At 45.4% G+C, this 19525-nt stretch overlaps 1 protein-coding gene across 2 annotated transcripts in view; it reads right to left on the bottom strand.

The window, feature by feature from the left end:
• The window catches only part of HNRNPLL (heterogeneous nuclear ribonucleoprotein L like), a 29246-nt gene extending 18397 nt beyond the window's left edge, over nucleotides 1-10849 (bottom strand). Inside the window, exons 1-3 of one of the 2 annotated variants that reach the window (XM_027453499.3) lie at nucleotides 10488-10849; nucleotides 3009-3127; nucleotides 1566-1803 (exon numbers count right to left, since the gene is read on the bottom strand). In XM_027453499.3, coding sequence (XP_027309300.1) covers nucleotides 1566-1803; nucleotides 3009-3127; nucleotides 10488-10694 — 564 coding nt within the window. In that variant the 5' untranslated portion in view covers nucleotides 10695-10849. Of the gene's footprint in view, nucleotides 1-1565; nucleotides 1804-3008; nucleotides 3128-5266; nucleotides 5300-10487 lie in introns of those variants that run through there. The other variant, XM_038176278.2, reaches the window with a different exon arrangement.
• Between the last annotated feature and the right edge of the window lie 8676 nt (nucleotides 10850-19525).

Raw genomic sequence — 19525 nt, 5'->3', positions numbered from 1 at the left:
TCTTTAAGGCACCTTCCAACGCAAACCACTCTGCGATTCTCCAAATTGCTCTTCCCAGTGGCTATGATTCAACTAGTCTGCACTGTCTTTGATGGGCTCTGGTGCTTGCAATTAATTTTGGAAATCTGTCTGCTTTTAGTGCTCATTGGTATACTCTGGACAGTCAGGAAGAAAAATAAAGTGGCCTTTTTTGTTTGTTTGTTTTTCTTTGTAAGGAGCTGCTGGGCTAGAGGCTTCATGCTCAGAATTTCCATGAAACTCCCCTAGCCAAGTCTGATGTTTCTGCTTCCAGTTTAGTCAAGCATCTACTTTGAGTTCAGCTGCTTTTACAAACCAAGTTTAAAATGCATGAATGAAACAGTTTCCAAGATCTGTTTTACAGTCATGTGCAAAGAGTAATTCAGTTTACTCAATGGATTTGTTCACACAGCTCAAAGCAGGTGTATTTTTAGACCCTCATGAAAATGCAACTCATACCTTGTCACGCTCTTCTACAAATAAAACTGATGCAAAAAAGAAAATTCACCACGTGCTAATGAATCAAAGGCCAAAAACTTATCTACGTTCACAACAAAACAAAGCAAAAAGCATGATATGGAACTGATTTTGTTTGTAATTATATTAATTCCAGGAATGTTAAGTTTCAATCTGCTAATGGCACATAAAGAAGAATTTAACATTTACGTTAAGTTACATGGCTCCACACAACACTTGGATTGATCCCTACTATCCTATATCTATACATTTCTGTAAGAACAAGTAACTTATGCCTGTATCAGACATATATCACCGTGTAACAAGTCTGCTTTAAGCAGACTTTTTTTTTCCCCTGAAGTATTCCCATGCAATTCAACAGAGGTTGTAAATTGCTATGAAAAATATAAGCAAATATTCAGTGCGTAAGAAAATACGTGTCATTAAATACTAGCAAAAAGTTTCTGTATCACTAAAACTCAACTAATTCTGCCATAAACAGATGACAATAAATTAGGATGCAACTGTATATATATATACCACGACTACAGTAACTGAGAAGTAAAACGTATCAACCCTCCAAAAAAGTGAGGAAGATTCCACCAAACTGTAGTTGATCATCAACAGATGAAGGTTTCAGTTTTCCACAAAAAAATACCTAAGAATGAATAGCTGCAGTAGAATAACCTTCCTTACTGGAAAAACAACTCGCTGTTTAAACATACCCGCCTCAGGGCCTAAAAGCTAAACAACGTTCCTGATGTTATGGCAACACATTTGGAAATACTTCTGAAGTATGAAGCAACTTAAACATTTCAAAATCTTGACCACTGGAGTCTTTAAATGTATTGCAAAATATCTGTACAACAGGACTGAACCATCTCAAAAAAAAAAAAAAAACAATACTTTTTTCCCCCAGAATCTGCATGTTACTTATATGAAGATGATGTTAACATTTGGTAGGCGACTGTAATTCCTGACTCAGCTGCTTGACAGTGTAGAATTTTAACAAATAGGACATAGTGGAAATAATGTAACAGGTTGTTCCTCAACAGCCTTTTACTATTAAAATAATACTAATAACAACGTACCACTGTAATTGGGTAGAGAGGATTCTGAATGGACAAGAGGAGAACTTTATTTCCACCAGATGGGTCATCCGTGTTCCCTGGCCGAGTAATCCTCTTACTTGTCGAATAGTTGAAAAAGGCCTGCTGTCCAGCAATGTATACAGGTTCATCTGCTGCAAACGTTACGCATTTCTTGGCACTTTCTATGTTTTCAAACTCCACCAGAGCCTGGCGCTTAAATGGCATCATCATGACGTAGCTGGTAAGAGAAACATTATGGTAAATTCTCTCATATGCTTACTCTGAAATCCAGTAAGTGTCATAGGTAATTTCGTTTTTCTGAAGAAGTCTAAACTAGGACACAAAAGGAAGCGAGGTCTCCCTTTCGTGAACCAGGTCACACAGTTCTATAGCACTCACATAAAACTAAGAAACACATCCATTAGAAAAATAAGTAATGAGCAGTAGTTTTCCTGAAAACATTAAATACAAATGAATGTTCAACCGATACAATGATTAAGTGATCATTTACTAGAACTACATTACCTTTTTAAAATTTTGTTAAAGACATTGATAACATAAAGGATCAAAGCAAATGCAAATTACAAAAAGCATTCAAACCTGGTACATGAAACTAAACATTTTGTTACTATGAAATTAAAAATACACTTTTTCTGACACAAAACTACCTTAGAAGAAATAAACAGAACCAAACAGTTAACCAAATTAATATACTGACAAACCCAACAGACCTCCACAGGTTTAGTTTTTTGAAAAGTAAACTTCTCAGCCTAAAGCACACCTATCTGTATTCCTTAAAAAGCTCGTGCTCATTTTATTAATTTATTTTAAGATATTGATAGAAGTGTAATTCAGTCATTTAAATATTTAGGCAGCAAAAATACCACTGTACTATTTACAAAACGTTATATAACTTCATTACAAGCATTGAATCGAAAAGAAATGCATGCTTCCAAAATGAAGCACTCAGGATAAGCTGTCTCTACCATTTCACCTTTACTGTTTTGTACACGGATGAAGGATGTTTAGGGTATGTAACCTTTGAACACTGAAGGGACTATCATAAGCACACCTCCCATACAAAGCCTGTGGAAAAAAAACACCTCATCTGCTTTGTGGCACATCCTTATCCCTGGTATATCCATTTATGTCAAGACAGCCACTCTCCTGCTATTCTGCAGTTCTGTTACAGCTCATACGTCAGGCTAGGATTAGCTGTGCTCCTGAGGTCTGACAGCAGATGTTAGAACATGCATTGTATGCCTAACCAGACTTTTGTCTGGAAAAAGAGAATCTTTATGCAGCTAAAAAATTGTTACGTTTTCCTACCAACTAAGTTCTGGATTCAAGGAGGCCATCGGAAGGTATTTAAAGAGGTCTAAGTGATTTTTAAGTCATTCTTTCAACCCGTCCAGGGACATGACTTGACACTGTTCGACCTACCATATGGTTCCAAACTTTTCGAGAGCTTCCACAAGATCTGCTTCCACAACGGATTCACACAGCCCTCGGACATGGACGACAGGAGAAACAGAGACTTTGTGATGACTTCCCCCTGCATCCTAGCAACAACAGAACAGCGACATTTAAAATTCAATACAGAACGAGGAACACTGCTATCATTAACTAAAACTGTTTGGCAGACATAACGCCGGGTCCAGAAGTAGGCATCTAAATGTGCACTCCAAGCATACTTTAAACAATTCTACTCCTCTTTCCAAACGGACTGCGAAGTTTATTTTGAGTGGGCTTCAGCAACTAAAGTTCTTTGCAGATTTAATTAACAGGCAAGATTTTTCTAATATGAAACAAATATACTAAAACTCGATTGAATTGAAGGTCTTTCACCCCGTTTCTTCAAAACAGAAAAAGATATTTGGGAACGCACAACAGAAAATATTTCTGACACACTTCCTGTTTGTTTATGCCAATGTTTGTTTGAGACGAGTCTTGCTTCCTGAGAGGGAAAAACAATAAAGCAAGAACAAATAAGGGCCAGCAGGAAACTGAATCAAAATTGATTATTTTCCTACTATATGCAGAGCTGTACCCCACAACGCAAGAAAATGACAGCTCAGTCCTATACCTGAAATAGAATTTGAACCAGAACTCCTTTCCAATTCTGAATGCTCTCCATACGTGCTTTTAAAAGGCTCAACTTTGACACATACGGGCACTTTCCTTCTTCTCACTGCAAGTCTGATTATCATTAATACTTGCAGCCGTTGCACATCAGCACACAGAACCCCTGCTACAAACATTTCTCAGAGCTAGTGCTGAAACAGCTTCACATTCAGTTCTGTGTGACCAAATTTGGCCTGCCATCAGCTCATCTTTCCACGGGAAGCCTGAACGAGGGCTGAAACACACCTTATTTGTTCTAAGCCAAGGGGGGGGAAAAAGAATGAAATCGTGTTAGCCAATAAAAAAAGGATTAGACATAATAAAGACTGCATGAATTACACAGTACTTAGCAACACTCGGATTTAACACAGGTGAAGGCAGTGTCAAGTTCTTGTACCGAAATTTAGCAACAGCATCGATGCGTTTGACCTGAGAAGCAAGTCTTGCTGATTTTTCACTATTTTCAGGAGGAATTATAGCATCTTCGGGAACTAGAGAGATTCCCATCTGCAGCCCAAAGGAGTTTTCAGCTCCGGTAATTAGGTAACCACAATGATTGCCACTACTGCTACAGACATTCCTCTCTTCCCTATCTTTTTGTACTCGACAGTCAAGGCAACAACATGCCCCAGGTAACTACAAACTGAGTCCCGTGCACTTAACTCCTGTGTTCCACACGCAGCTCTCCCAAAGCAATTACGTATTCTTTTCTTTCAATCAAGAATTTGTGAGCTGTAAGCCAGGATTTGGGACTTTGTCAGAACAACCTGGTGCACGATTTTTAAGCTTAATTCACATTCTAGTCATCTGCGCTACGAAAGCATTTCAAGTAGCAACACATTTCTTTAAATAAGAGCTGTGACAACTGTGGGAAAACACGACTGCTGATATTTACCTAAGATACCACATATCCCAAATTAACCAGCTGAGGTCTATTACCAGCGACAGCGTTCAAGTTAGTCATAAAAACGTAACACTTTGAACTGCAGGTACTGAGATTCTTGCAGAAAAAACAGTTATTTTTATTTTCAGCTTCTCTCTTCTTTACCCACACACGCTCTTCTAAGCTGAAAGAAGCACCTACGGAAACCTTCAAGAGAAAACACTAATTACTCGTTTTTCCTGCAAAGTCTAGTACTCTTAAGATGTTAAGCTAGCAGGCAGCTTTGCTTTATTTAGAAGTTATTAAATCAATTATTCATTGCCCTGCATAGTTATTACCGTATCAAGATCCTGGTTGACACTGCACTTTTTGCCCCCCTTTGCTTCTTCTTTTAATGTCTTCAAGAAACGTCACCTGAAAATATTTCTCTACCTATCAGTTGGTAACTATAAGCACTGGTTTTCGCACCAAAACAAAGACTGACTAAAGCAGCTACCTTACTTAATTAGCACCCCCATAAAATCATGCTTTTCAAATGATGGAAAGTTGTCTCCATCCTTCCCAGCTCATCTTCTGCTCTAGTTCATGTTTCTTTGTCATGCATTTTCATCTGTATTTGTATTTATTAGTAGCTGTTTAGATTTGCCTACTCAAGATAAAAAGCTTCCTAATATTAGTAGAAATACTTTCATACCTGTATCTCTGAATCCATTACACCTGAGTTACACGCACGTGTACAGGTACCCACCCTGCTTCAGCTGGAACCGATCTCAGAACCATCAGCAAATACAAATTCTGCTTCCTTTTATAGTTAAGACAGAAATCTGGCTTTGAAATCCAAGTGTTTTCTCCCCTAACGTCATACACAGTGCATGCTTTAGTAGGATATTTAGCAAGAATAAGTCATAACACTGCTGCTATTGTAGTAACACAGAGAAGCATGAGAAGCATGAAGTAAAAAAACAACAGTGAAATCTCAGTAATTTGCCATGAAATTAAGAGCTTGTCTACATACCATTTCTCTATAAATATCACTGTCTCGTTTCAGAAACACAGATAAAACCAGTAAAGGTGCAATTGGCCAAAGCAGAAGGCCTCAGCTTTACTCAAGATAGCTTCTAACCAGAAGCAATAAGCAGCAGCACGAGAACTGAGCACAAGTCATTCCTAAGCCAGGAAGCCACAAACTAGCGCTCACAGAGCACATTGCTGAACGACACCAACACGTGCCACGGGCATATGTTTGAGCACAAAAAAGTATTCACGAAGGGCAGACATACGTGTTATTGTCAAACGAGTTTTGTAGCTACCAAGCTGCAGTATCGAGCAAATCTAGAACACTCCCTGATTTCCTCTAAAAGGAGAAATCAAACCACGAGACCACATGAAAAAGCAAATATGTTTGTCAGCGTGAAGTGTCTTCACAGCCAAGGTCAGAGCGTATACAAATCACCCAGCTGATGGCCACCTTTCTTCCCATAGATGAAAAACACAGGATTTTGACCATGATCTCACAGCCACCCTATCTTGAAAACTGTATCTCTGTGCCAACTGTAGCACACAAAGGTTACATCAAAGCATCTGCTCACCTACAGATTAACCAACACCGGTATTTCTCTGCTTACAAAGGGGGCTTTCAGCAACTCCATCTCCCACGATGGCACAGAAACCCCGTGCTGAACTCCAACGTGACGCCTGCCCTGCACCAAAGCCAGGAGAACAGATTAGCTAACGTTACTGCTGCACTCACCAAATATACGTTGCCTAAGGGATCTTTTGAAAGCTCAATAACAATTCTTGAAGAATCATTAGCTGGGCAGACAACGCAGTTATTAAACAGAGAATGGCAACAGACTCCCTTTCTAAGTGCTCCAGACCAGTAAGACGACCAGAAAAGGTACCTCAAGAAAGAGGCCATCAGCTTAAAAATGCGTAACACTGAAACTGAGCTTCCAGAGATGAGGCACGAAGGAAAGTGCTGCCATAACTTCATCACACTCATGTGCTTGGTTACTTCACATGCATATGACCGCAACGGAAACAGCTCCGAAGAAGAACAGTAGCATTTTAACTTCCTTTCTTTACTCACCTACATATTTTTAGGCAACATTTTAAAAATATATCAGTGGTTTCTTGCTAACAAACTATTTGCTGTTCGGAAAAGGAAAAAAAAATAGAAGAAAATCATACAGGGTTCCAGTTGTATGGGGTCTCGCTTGCCTGACAGAGGAAGAAAAGGCTGCCATGAGCAGACAGGCACTATTTCCTGCACACTCTTCCACCACCAGCTGTACTACCTGAGGATGGCATTACTTAAAGCCGTTCGCATCGTCGTACCATCCCTGCTGAACACACCTCCCCAACTTCAGCACTTCTGTCTCTTCCCTGCAGAGGTACCAGAGAAACCTCTCCCCACGCCACCTGGAATTCCTGTAGCTTTGCAGTGACAAGGATATTCCCAGTACAGGGTGAATTAAGGCAGTGTCTCAGAAGAACCAAGTAAACCAGACAAAGTTTAGGTTCGTTGAAGGAGAAGAACATAAAAGTTTTGTATATCCTGGTGGTTTTGTTTGCTTGTTTGAATGGTTGCTTTTAGATTATTGGTTGATTGGTGGGGTTTTTGGTGGGGAGAGGGGGAAAAGCAGGAGAGATAAAGCAGTTAAGTCTAGTCACAATCCATGTACTAGAAGGCTACCTGGCAATCTCAGTTTTGTTTTAGATGTGGAGTTTGGGGATATTTAATTTCTCTTGTTTAAAACATAGCTCTTCCTAGCACTCCCTACCATGGCATCCTTTCAGTGATTGCAACCACAACAGAGCACAATACCTGCACTCTGACCCCTTTTTGCAAATTCTGAATCATTATTTTCCTCTCTGTTCAGCACAATCCAAATACGTCTTTCCCAAAAATAAAATAAAAGTCGAGCATCAGCAGGCAATGATTACCAGTCATAAATACCTGAAGTGCTGGAAGACGAAGAGCAACTAGCCTGAAGGCAATAGTCACTTTTTTGATAGAGGACAAAGGAAGGAGGACGATTTATACTTAAATAGATCCATAACAGATTTCTAGGATGTATTTCATTTAAGATATACGGATGCATGAGCAAGTTACCACAAAACAGGCCAGGACCTGAACTTGTTGCCATCTAGCTACCGTTATTGCAACTGCCTGTGACATGCATGAAGCAATCTACTTTTGAGGTGAGTTGGTTTCCATTACTGCAAGGCGAGAGAGAGCATTGCACATCGGAAGTTTCAGCAGAGCAGCTGAAACGTTGCAAGTTCACATCCCTATCTAACCTTGCAGTAACCTGTTCTTGCATGTTCAGATACCACACTTCCCCAAATGCAAGAACAAGGATACTAAATCCTCTTTACTTCGCAGAAGTGTTTAAGAATAGTTTTGTTGGAGACAGTGAGGCACGTGGATACTAGAGAAAAATGAGGTTGTATAAATGCAACGTTAATCAAGAAAAGACATTGCAGGGACGGAGAGCGGATGGAGCTGAAAGGCTCTCTAAGCACTTTCAAAAGCAGCTCTCCAGGGCACCCATTTGCAAAAATACAGAACTTAGAGGCATGAAGGGCTTACTCAACCTGATGAAACAATCACAGAGGAACAAGGAAATGCCATGACAATAAACGTAACCTGACAAAGGGAACGTGAGAAAGGTTCTACCACGAAACAGCCTGTATTCTAGGAGATACACACTGAGGCAGACTTCTAACCGTTCTTTCTACCAGTCATCCATTTTCCCCTTCCTCCTTCCTAGTTCCCCACTCCCTACAGTTCTTCCTGCCTCACCTTCGCTTACTCTTTTTCTGCTCTTCTGAGCAACCCAGCATACCTGCACTTCTTCCCCTTCTCAACGTACCGCCATCTTACGTCTTCGCCCTGAACCAGAAATAATTTTCACGTGCTAAGGACGTTTCTCTGGGTCAGAAAGGAAGATGATATGCCTTAGGAAAAAGATATATCAATTTCCTGCATTTTTTTTTAATCAGTGAAAAAGCTAAAATTCACACAAATTAAGTATGAGTAGATACTGACGTTTTTCCTCTCATGAGCCCGAGACAAAACTACTAACAAAAATGTTCAGATGTTCATTTTTCACGTACCCTCTTGATGTTACAGCTTGCTCCTAAGAACCTAGTTCGATCTCTGTCATCAAGACAACTGGTGCCTCTCCAATACTGCTGCTGTCAATATGGCTTTGCCAGCAAACCATTACAGAGCATTAGGAGAACAAGAATCAGCAACTACACACTTCCTTCAGGCACACTACAACTGACTCAACACGCTGCCTGGAAGTCCTCATGTTCTAGACTTCCTACATGCTTGCTTCTGTTTCTTTGCTCATGAAACTCAGCACTTGCTGTTCTTTAAATCCAAAATGTAACATTAAGACTTAATCTGTACTCATGTAACCTAAAGGGGCATGGCTGTGTGTCCTGTGCGTTAACTGGGATAAACTGAGATACTAAGATCAATATGAAGACAATCAAAGCAAGACCCCAAAATGAAGGAAAGAAGAGCTGACGGAAAGAAGAGCTGAAAGAACTAGCTGGTTTTGTAAAACACTGAAGAAAAGAAGAAACGCAACAGCAGTACCTTGATCCTACTTGAAACATCCTGTGATGTCCAGCTCTCCTAAACGACAAAACTTCAAGATAATTTAAGCAAGCATAGTTTTTTTCATATTAAGATTTAACTTCGAAGCAGCCTAGCAGCCTCTGTGACAGGGCACATTGCTAAGGCTTCACTGCAACAGAGCCGATTCTCTCTGTGACAAAAAATCATAGACTTCAGATTATTCTCTCAAATGGTGCAACTTTGCTGCAGCATACCAGGGAACTCTTCTACTAACCCTGCAGAGAGATGATCAACAGCAAAGAGGCTTTCATTGATTTACCCTGGTGTTGAGCAAGTTCATTTTATCAAATCAGGAGGCAGAAGTACTCTAAATTGCCAGGTCTGCCACTAAGCCAATGCTTCCTTGATTTTGCTTTCTCAAGTAGGAAACAGAAAGTGCCATCAAGAAGAAGAAATGCTTAGCAGCATCTGGGCAATTAGCGAAGTAAGAAACCACAGGGTACACACAAAAGTGCTGTTAGCCCAAACGGGTGGATCAGGGACCATCCTGATACTTAGGTAAAAATTCACGAAGAATGTAGCAAAAAAAGTACCGTGATCTACCGTGTTCGTGGCTGGGGGTGGGGAGAAAGCAGAGGAACGAGCAGATTTAGAAAGGCGACAGCCACTTACGATCAGGCTCGCTGCCGTGTGCTGCCAGACAATAAGGTAAAACAGAAGGCTGGAAGCAAACCCTCTGCCTCGCTTTCTTCCCCCGCCGTCCGTTTCTATAGTTACACCCAGCAACAGGGCGAGCACAAAACTTGCGATGGCAATATCCCAAAAGGCAACAACAACAACAAGCTGCCCACGGCACGGAGGCAAGCCTCGGACTGTTACAAAAAAAAAAAAAGGAGAAAAAAAAAAAAAAAAAAAAAGAGCCCAAATCGCGCCGGGCTGGCGGACTCCCAGCGAGCTCAGGGCCCTTCCTTTCCCTCGGGCTGCGCCTCATGGAGGTGGGGGGGGAGGTAAGCGGAGCCTCCCCGTTATAACCCCACAGATTTAATAGGGGGGAAAAGGCGGCGGGCATCCAGCAGGGAGCCCCCTGAGGGGAAACGAGGGGGGAGAGGGATTTGGGGAGGGGTTGCTTGGAAGGGGAGGGGGGTTATTATGGAAAGGAGGGTGTATATTTTGGGGAGGGGGGGTCAGCAGCCTCCCAGCCCCAAAAATAAGACCCTCAGCCCCTCACAAGGAGCCCCCCACCTCACAGGGAGCCCCCCTCACCTCAGAGGGACCCCTCTCCCCTCAGAGGGACCCTCGCCCCCCCCAGTCTCCTCACCCCGCCCGAGAAGCCGCCTCCCCGCGGCGGGGGGGCCTTGTCCCGCCGGCTCTCTCCCTCCTCGGCTCCGCTGTACTCGATCTCCCCTTCCTCAGCGGCGGCGGCGGCGGAGGCGGCGCTGGGCTTCAGCCGCTTGGCCTGGCTCTCGTAGGCGCCGTCCTCCTCCTCCTCCTCCTCGTACCGCTCCCCGGACGACGGGGACGACATGGCGGGGGGCACGGAACGACGAGGGCCGGGCGGCGGCGAGCGTGAGGAGCGGGGCCGGGAGCGGCGCCTCACGGCGGCGGCGGCGGCGCCCGCGAGAGATGCTCCGCGCTCCGTCCCCCCGCACACCCCCTCCCCGCCCCGCCAGCGGGTCACGCCCCCCCGCCGGCTATCTGCGCGGCGATTGGCTGCGAGCCGGGGCGGGAGAGAGGGCGATGCTGTTATTGGCTAAAAGACACGCCCGTCTCCACTCACCGCCGCTGCGATTGGTGGATGGTCACGCCCGTCATCCCGCCGCGAGGTCCGAGGTCCCGCCCTCCCCCCCTCCCGCCCGCTGCGCGCTTTGATGTCTGAGGGCTCGGCAGCGGGGGTGGGCGGGGGGAGCGCGAGGCGGCCCCAACGGGCGGCCCCAACGGCTCCTCAGCGCCCGGCCCCTCGCGCGGAGCCGGAGCCGCCTTTGTCTCCTTCCCGGCGGCTCCCAGCGATGAAGGGCACGCTGCGAGAGCCGCCCGCTGCCCTGGCTGAAGGGCAGGAGAGCCCGCGTGGCTCTCTCCCCAGCCACGGCACGGAGGCGAGCGGCAAGGTCATGAGGAGACATTGAGGGGAGCTGGGGCTGCTGCAGGGGGCTCCGTGCCCGGCACACAGCCTCCTCCTGAGGAAAGGGAGCTCGTGGGGCTGCCCCGGTGGGGTGGCGTGGCCCCGTGTTCACACAATCAGTCACAAAAAACCTTCAAGATCACCCGGTCCAAGCACCACCACCACCCACAAACCATGTCCCCAAGCACCACATCCAACCTCGCCTTCAACACCCCCAGGGACGGTGACCCCACCACCTCCCTGTTTCAACCCGTCCCAGTGCCTGGCTATTTCTGAGGAGAAATGTCGAAATGTCTCCTCGTTTCCAACCTAAACCACTGGTGCAACTTGAGGCCATCCCCTCTGGTCCTGTCACTGTGAGAAGAGGCCGACCGCCAGCTCCCCACGCCTTCCCTCCAGGTGAAGAGCGACGCCTCACCGATGTGGGCTGTGGGCATGGAGAGCTGCCTGCACCCTTGCTGTGACTCCCAGGGCTCCATCACTGGCCCTATGCCTTGTGACAGAGCCGACGTGTGCTGGTGGCACAGCACACCTCAGCCAGGCGATGCCAGCAGGAGATGGGTCCCTTCTTCAGGGAGGTGCTGCTGACGGTGCCTCGCACTCCACGCCTGTCTGTCGCAGTCCCCATCTCTGTCATGGTCCCCATCCTCCTCCTGGAGGAAGGCTCTCGATGGTAGAAGGGCCTCACGGTGCTTTCTGGCTGAAGCAGATCGCGCTGCCAGGCCCAGGTGGATGTGGCTGAAAGTAGGTCAATGGAGAGCGGGCGCAGGGCTGTGCGAGGAATGGGTTTTGCAGCTCAGCAGCCAAGTGAGAGCAAAGGAAGTGATTCAGAAGGCGGCCAAAATAAACGTTATTCTTTTCTTCTTGTTTAAGTGAGGGGAAAAAAATAATATAAAAAATAAAAACGCTTGTATCAAAACGGTGTTCAGTCTGAAACGGTGCTTGCAGGCTACAAAAGAAAGCAAACGGTTTGCTGTTTACACATTTTCTGTTCGTCTGAAACCCCCTGGTGAAGGCATTCCTCCAAGAAGTGGGAGGCCCAGGCTTGGTTTCTCTTTCTGCCTGACCTGACTTGAATCTGCATCTCTCAGGTAGCTCATTTCACCATGCCATCTGCAGACACATACATTTGATTTAGCCTCCCTCGCAGCGCCTCTCATCTTCTTGGTTTTTCTCTTTGGTCTTTGTTTCTTAACTCCTGCTTTTCTTTCAGTATTTCTCGTGCTTATTTTTAATTTTTATCAAATACCTGTTACACGTTTGAGAGCATCCAGGCCACATATGAAGCTGTATGTATGTCTGTTCCAGGTTCAAGCAGTCAACGAGGAACACGGTGTCTGTGAAGACATGAAACTTACTTTTCTTGGCACTTGACTTATTTCTAAATACACAACATATGTTACCCTGCCGATATTTCTGCTTTGGACATAAGTGCCTACTTGCCATATGAAGTTTCTGGTAAATTAGCTTTATGTGCTAGAACTGTGGGATTTTAGCAGACATTTGCACCGTATCATTGCAAAAAATAACAGCCTGAGAAATCACAGAATGTACCAGAGGTACGGTCAGAAAATGGCATTGAAAGGCTGCGATAATTTTCTCTACTAATTAAATTTTCTTTCCCCCCGTGTATTCGTAATTACTTTCTGAAAATCAAGAAGTGACTTACTGTTTGAACAAATTTGTATTTACTGAGCGTTCAGAGAAAAGTTTCAGCATGCTTCTGTGCAGCACATGGTTGGTAGCAGACTGCTTCACTGACATAATGTGGTATTTAATCATTCCACAGTGGAGATGTCAAGATATTTTTCCTATTTCACTTGCAACGCTGTGGCTTCTGCACTAAGCTACTGTGAGCAGACTTGGACCAGTCCTTCCCTCTGTTTGTGCTTCATGCACATGAAAGGCAGGAGGGAATATGGAAATACATCCCCGTTATGTAAGTTTGAAACCGAGCATCTGACTCAGCAGTCAGATTTTGCTGTTATGTTGCTTGTCAGACCTGCTGCTTTTCTATGGAAGAGAGAGGAGATGAAAGCTGCCAAAATTGCCTGAAATAGTTCTTTCCATACAATTTTTATTACCCAGAGCTGATCAACAGAAGTCCCGGTTTCAGTCCACCACCCTCCAATAAGAAAAGCAATTAGCATTATTTACTTGCCGCCATGCAGTCAAGTACAACCGAATAATTACATATAGGCCAAAACAATGACATGAAGAAAAATCCTCAAACCTTGTAGAAATTTAAACCACCTAATTATGAACATAATTTGGAAACATATGTCATTACCAGTACAACTTTCTCTGCAGTACAATTTTCTCTCCACTTCTCTCCTCCTGCTGCCGTGTATTTCTTACATCCTTTACCATAATTTCCATTCCATGAAGCTATTAGCTCATTGTGGTGAGGAATGTACTAACACGTTACGTTGCCATACTTCGTATTACACGTGCCATGCTAACATATTACACTTCAAGTACTAAGATTTTTGGATGTAGGTGCCACAAAAATGCAAGGAGCAATGAAAAAGGAAAATGGGGAAAGGGTTTTGTTTGCTTGGTCATAAGCAAAAAACAACTACCATACATTGATTCAGTGATGACATTCACGGGGGACGTTAACAAGAAGGTGACACGTAAACATGGTCTGGATATGACTCTCAAATGTGAGTTGAAATGAACCCTTCAGCCATCACACACTACTGTGCTGAGTGGGTTAGGGGCGATATGACACTGAGACCCAGGCTATGCTTTTTGGTTGGGTCAATCAGAGGTGACATAAAAGTGTGCCGGACCAAAGGGAAGGCAGCGTCCTGTCCTGGAGAGCTGCCAGCAGCAGGTGTGCATGGCAAAATGGAAAAAAAAAATGGGATGTATGGAGTTAGTGTTCGCAAGTATGCTTTGTAGTTTCCATTAGCCATAAGTTAAAGGATCTTGTGAGTCAGAAGCTGCTCCCTTATCTTTCTGTTTAGTAAACAGCCTTAAGTGGGCTCTCGTCTACTCTTTTATTTTCCTTTTTGTCCCATTTATACCTTTTTCCTCCTTGATGGTTCTCCTATAGTGCTCATTTCTCAGATTTAAGAGGCACAGGTAGAAGCACCTCGGTTACCCGTGAAAGTATCCATTGGTGGGAGGGGAGGTTCTGCTGCTGAGGGTTTTGCTCTTGCTCACCCAAAACTCAACTTCTCTGACCCATTAATGCCTGAAGGATAGGGTCTTGGCTTGCAGTGGTGGGTGACAGCCCCTGGGAAGCTCTGCACTGCTGGACTTTTTACATTCGAGGCTTAAGGCTTCCCTTCCAACAGCACCGCTTAGTGTGGCTTTCTCACGTTGGTAATTTCAACTCATCCCCTTTGCCAAAAACTTGAGGCTGCTGAGGGCTGATGGACTCACCCAGTAACATATCCAAGATAAGTATGTAGCACGCAGGTTGGTTGTGAAGTCTGGCAAGCAGCAAAGTCAAGGGCAATTACATCAGTGTTCACTACGTACAGCTGTGGCACGAATCTGCAGGGGTTTTGCTCTTTTTTTTTTTTTTTTTTTTGATTTAGTCTCAACAGCGTAAGAAATTGGTGCTCTGCCCACCCTGCCTCTGGAAGTTACCACTGCCTCAGCTGCAGAGGGGTGAGGAAAACACCATCAAGCCCAGACAAACGGCTGGAAATGTATTTCTCAGCGCTTATTTGGATTTGGATTTATCCATGCCCTCCTCTAGGCTGGACAGCACTGGCATTCGTCTCTCTTTGCAGTCTGCTAGCGGTTTATAGGTACCGAATATTGTGAATTCATTGCAAGATTTCTGAAGTAAAAAAACAGGAGCACTAAGCATGCAATAGACTAGTTACTGTCGAGACAAACCGTGCCTGCTCAGCATGTTGGATGCTGGCTTGAACACCTAAATCGGTGTGCATTCGGGTCAATAAACAGCTGTGGTAGTCTGATGGATACAGAAGTTTACTTCTATATTTTTTGTTGTTTGTTTGGAAAGGACATTTTAATTCTTGCTTTCTCCTCAGACCAGGGACTGGGTACACAGACCAGCTGCCCACAGCCAGCCGCTCTCTGTTTATTCCTCATTTTTCTACACCGGAGCTGACAATCTCAGAATTAAATACATTTGCATCATCCATATTATCAGGCCCTAGGCATTTCCCACGGTCCCTTGAAAAAATATTAAGAGTACCTGCGGCCAAAAGCTGTCTACATGCCCGTCCTCTGCAGCAGGAGGCCTGGCACCTGCTCACCTTGCACGGCAGCGATGCACTTCCCTACAGTAACAAAAAACACTGAGAAGAAAACAAATCTGTCTGTCACCAGCGGAAGAGGTGAGGAGTGAACTGCAAGCATGTGCAGGGCTCCCGGGTGAGTGGGAGGAAGGCAAAGACCGAGCTCTTGCTCACACCCTGTCCGGTACACCAGGAAAGCCAGGCACCCGCGATGAAATTAAGTCCTTACCACAGCAGGATAAGCACGCAAAGGGGGCAAAATCAGCCTGCATTTGCCTCTTAGCATTTTGCATTAGAGACATTTTTGGCTTCACACACTTGATTTTTTTTCCTTTGTAATCTTGGCCCATGTGTTTATCCGTTGCTAAAAGAGATAAACAGGTGACCAGACTGGTGGTCATTCTGTGGTGTTCCTCACACATAGCGTGCAGCGGGGTTTCAGCAGCAGACTGAAGCCGCTACGCTTGCCCAGGGGCCTCTGCTAACACAGCCACAACAAAAATAGCAGTCCCGGTGTCACAGCTCCTGCCTGGGTACATTTGTTTGATTTTCACCTTTACTGTTTCTCTGGCTGCCAGTGCTCGGTCTTGGATGAACGCCGTAACACATCTGTCTCATCAGTACTTCCCCTCTCTGGTTACGATCACCTTTCTCTGCATAAATACTAGACACTGCAAGTTCTCCACCGCACAGCAATGGCACTTTCACATCCCTCTCTGAGGCTGGTTTTCTGGTTTTTGCTTCTTCTGGGCAGTTGCATGAGATAACTGCACTTCTGAAATCTCTTCCTTTTGCTGGCAGGTTGCTGGGCTGTCAGCAGGTCCGGAAGAGACGGGCAACACCGTCTCTTAGCTGCACACACATAGCTGTGCCTCGTTCGGGTCTCGGAGCATCCATCTCACACCCTCTCTTGGCAGCAGGGCCATGGGGTAGCAAATATAAGCAGCAGAGCCACAGCTGCTGTACTGTCCCAGGAAACTTCCCTGCAGAGCTGCTTGCCCCAAAGAATCCTGGAGAAGCTTCTCCTGTGCTTTTTCCAGCTTTGGTTCTTGCTTACAAGCTGAACTCCAAGATGTGAGCACAGCTCACCACGACTGTCCTTCCCCTCTTAAAACAGCTGCTCTGTTTTAAAGGCAGAGATTCTGGAAACATTTTTTGGTCCTGAGCATTGCATCCCCCAAAGCAGAAGGGGGTCACTGCTCCGGATTTACGTTGTGCAATCGGTTCTGAAAATGAGCAGTGACCAGTTCGTGAAACAGGGTTTGTTTCCCAGAATCACTGCTCGGTAAGCTCCTCTGAAGAATACCTACCAGAAAGGATATGCGTTTCTAAAATAGACATTTAATTGATGTTATGTGGTTTTCTCAGACACCCATGTCTTGCCCTTTGATGGTGAAAACTTAACTGGAGCATGAGGCTCAGCGTCTAAGCGAGAGAATGTCAGTAAGACATGGTGCTTTCCCACAAATCAAATTTTATTTCTAATCTCCATCTCCTTTGTCTCTTTCCATCCAGGATGGAGCTGCGCCACTGGGCTACTTTGCTTGCTGTGGCAGGAAAAAATGGTGATGGATTTGGAGCTGACTGGTAAGCGAGGAAGCCCGTGCAGTGACAGGATACAGGGCGAAAATTTCCCTACCCAAGCACTGTGCCATCGTGCTGTGTGTTTAAGACTCTTTTTATTGATTATCACTAAAATACTGCCCCCATCGCAAAGAATTCTCTTCTGACTGAAGCCAAACAAGATGTTTCAGATTGTTCCACCTTGTTAGCTGCGACACCTTCACGTAAACCCTTTGGGATGTCCTTGTAGTGTAACCATCTCCACCTTCCCAGGCAGCATGTAAATTTTAGCTGCAACAGAGGGGGCAGGTTCCCAAGCACTGCTTCTTTTGCTTTGATTTCACAAGGAAGAAAAAAGGAAAATAATTAAAAAATCCCACTTTCACTTTGCCCTAACTGACAGCACCTAAGCCCGTATCAATTAAACGCTGCCTGCTGCTGGCAGCCGAAATGACAATGTCGTGGTGGGGGTGGAGAAATCGGGCTCAGTGAAGGCATCGCAGGTACCTGAACGCAGCCAATTTTTTCTCTCTCACACCACTGCAACACAGCTCGCCACGGGAGCTGTGGCATAGCTGCTCCTCCGGCCAGCGCAGGAATTGCTGTGTGCACAACCCAGGGCTGCGGCGCGCGGCTGCTGAATCTCTGCAAGCCCCGGCGGCCTGGCTGGGAAGTGACACTTGGTGAAGCGTGTCCTTAGGGTGTCCTTGATGCACTCCCTGGGGTGACACGCTTCATCGTTGCACACTCTGCTTCTTAGGAGCAGTCATGCATCGCCCAGCTGAGCCGTGCAGGCGGCCGCCTGCTGCACAGCGATTTGGGGTAACTCATTTTAATGATATGTATGAGCAAACTTTCAAGGTTTTTTTTTCTTCCTCTTGTGATGTCTGTGCTGAAGAAGAGTTGCTGCTGAGGAGAAATCGTAATTATCCCAGCAAGACTACTTATCTAGCACAAACTAATTCTCCAGGAGAGGAAGGCTTTTTACAGCCTCCCCCACATTTCTAAGGTAGCTGCATCAATTTGGGATACATTTTTTTTTTTTTTGGTAATCCAAACTTGTGCTTTTAGTATAACAAGGCTTACTAAAGTACGTGCTCTGAGCTTTACATAAAGGCCATGAGAGCCTCAGGTAGAGAAATAAAAACATTGCATGTGCAACACTGAGCAAACACTTTAAAGGTTTGCACAGCTGAAGCCTGCACAAGTGGACTGTTGAGATTAAGAGTTTGCATCTCTAATAATAATAATAATAAAAAAAGTGAAAAGAGCTGTAGTTCCTTGCAATGAAGCATTTCGAACACCATTTTTTTTTCCAGGGGTCTCCTGGCTGATATCTATCATCCTGTCTTACCCTGGGACTTCAGTTACCTTTAGGCATTACCCGGAGGGACGGGCAGGCAGGATGAGCCTCGTGCCAGCGAGCAGTGCCTTTGGGATGTAAGCACGAGCTTACGTGGGGACGTGGCTCTGCTCCCAGGAGCAGCCCGGCACAGCAAGGTCAGCATCACCCTTGGCTTTCCAGAGCCAAAGGGTGGCTTCACCGCAGCAAAGCTCTGTAGACACAAAACCAGTGTGCTGAGGAGTAAATCTGCGTGTCTACGTGTGTGAAACAAGATCTCACCTGCTGCCTGCAAGCGAAGACAGCCGCCTCACATCCGAAGGCCCAATTTTGTCCTGTGGTTTCCCCAAACGCCCTCCCTCCCTGCATCTCTGCATGTTGCTGCTGCTCAGACAGGAACTGTTTGTGTTTGCTGCCTTTAGCAGACTCTGCAGTTCTTTTATCTCCATTTGGCATCTCCCTGCCAGTTGCCGATGCAGCCGTGCACACATCTGAGGGTGAATTTTCTAGGACAGCACGCGGCTTGCACCGTGATGCAAAATCCTTTCCTTGTTTGTTTTCTCTCTCCTTTCACCCCAGGTCCTCCTGCTGCCTTCTCTGGGCCTTTTTTTTTTTATGTTCTCATCCCCTTTTGCTGGTCTCCGCTTGCAAAAGCAAATACATGTAGCTGCTCACTGCTGGTGCTGGGCCCCGTGGCCATGAACCCAACCACCACACCCAGCTACTTGACGTAGGAGCACAACTCTCTGATCATTTCTCATGCCTCTTGCCCCTGCCTTTCCAAGCCAAGAGCCCCAAGCTACCTACAGACCCTTTAACCTCTCCAGAGCTGCAGGTGCATAGAGCACCTACTTCTCCAATGCCTTCACTGATGAAAAAATGTGAATGAAGCTGAGCTGGCCTCCTTGTCACCTTCCTGCTTGACTCACTTAGGTGTTGTTGAAGCCCTGCGAGCCTCCCACGTGTTGCTTGGTTGTGCCCCCGGTGCCAGCTTTCTGTAAAAGAAATGGAAACTGAATCCAAATCTTCTTCGCCCCCATCAGAAACCTCAGCTGCAAGGCTGTCCTTGCCGTTTCATATGCGGCTTTTATTTCTGAACCCTTCGA

The sequence above is a fragment of the Anas platyrhynchos genome, chromosome 3 (genome assembly GCF_047663525.1).
Source record: "Anas platyrhynchos isolate ZD024472 breed Pekin duck chromosome 3, IASCAAS_PekinDuck_T2T, whole genome shotgun sequence".
Taxonomy (NCBI): Eukaryota; Metazoa; Chordata; class Aves; order Anseriformes; family Anatidae; genus Anas; species Anas platyrhynchos.
The sequence above is the reverse complement of the archived record's forward strand: the minus strand, read 5'-3'. Positions and strand labels throughout refer to the sequence as shown.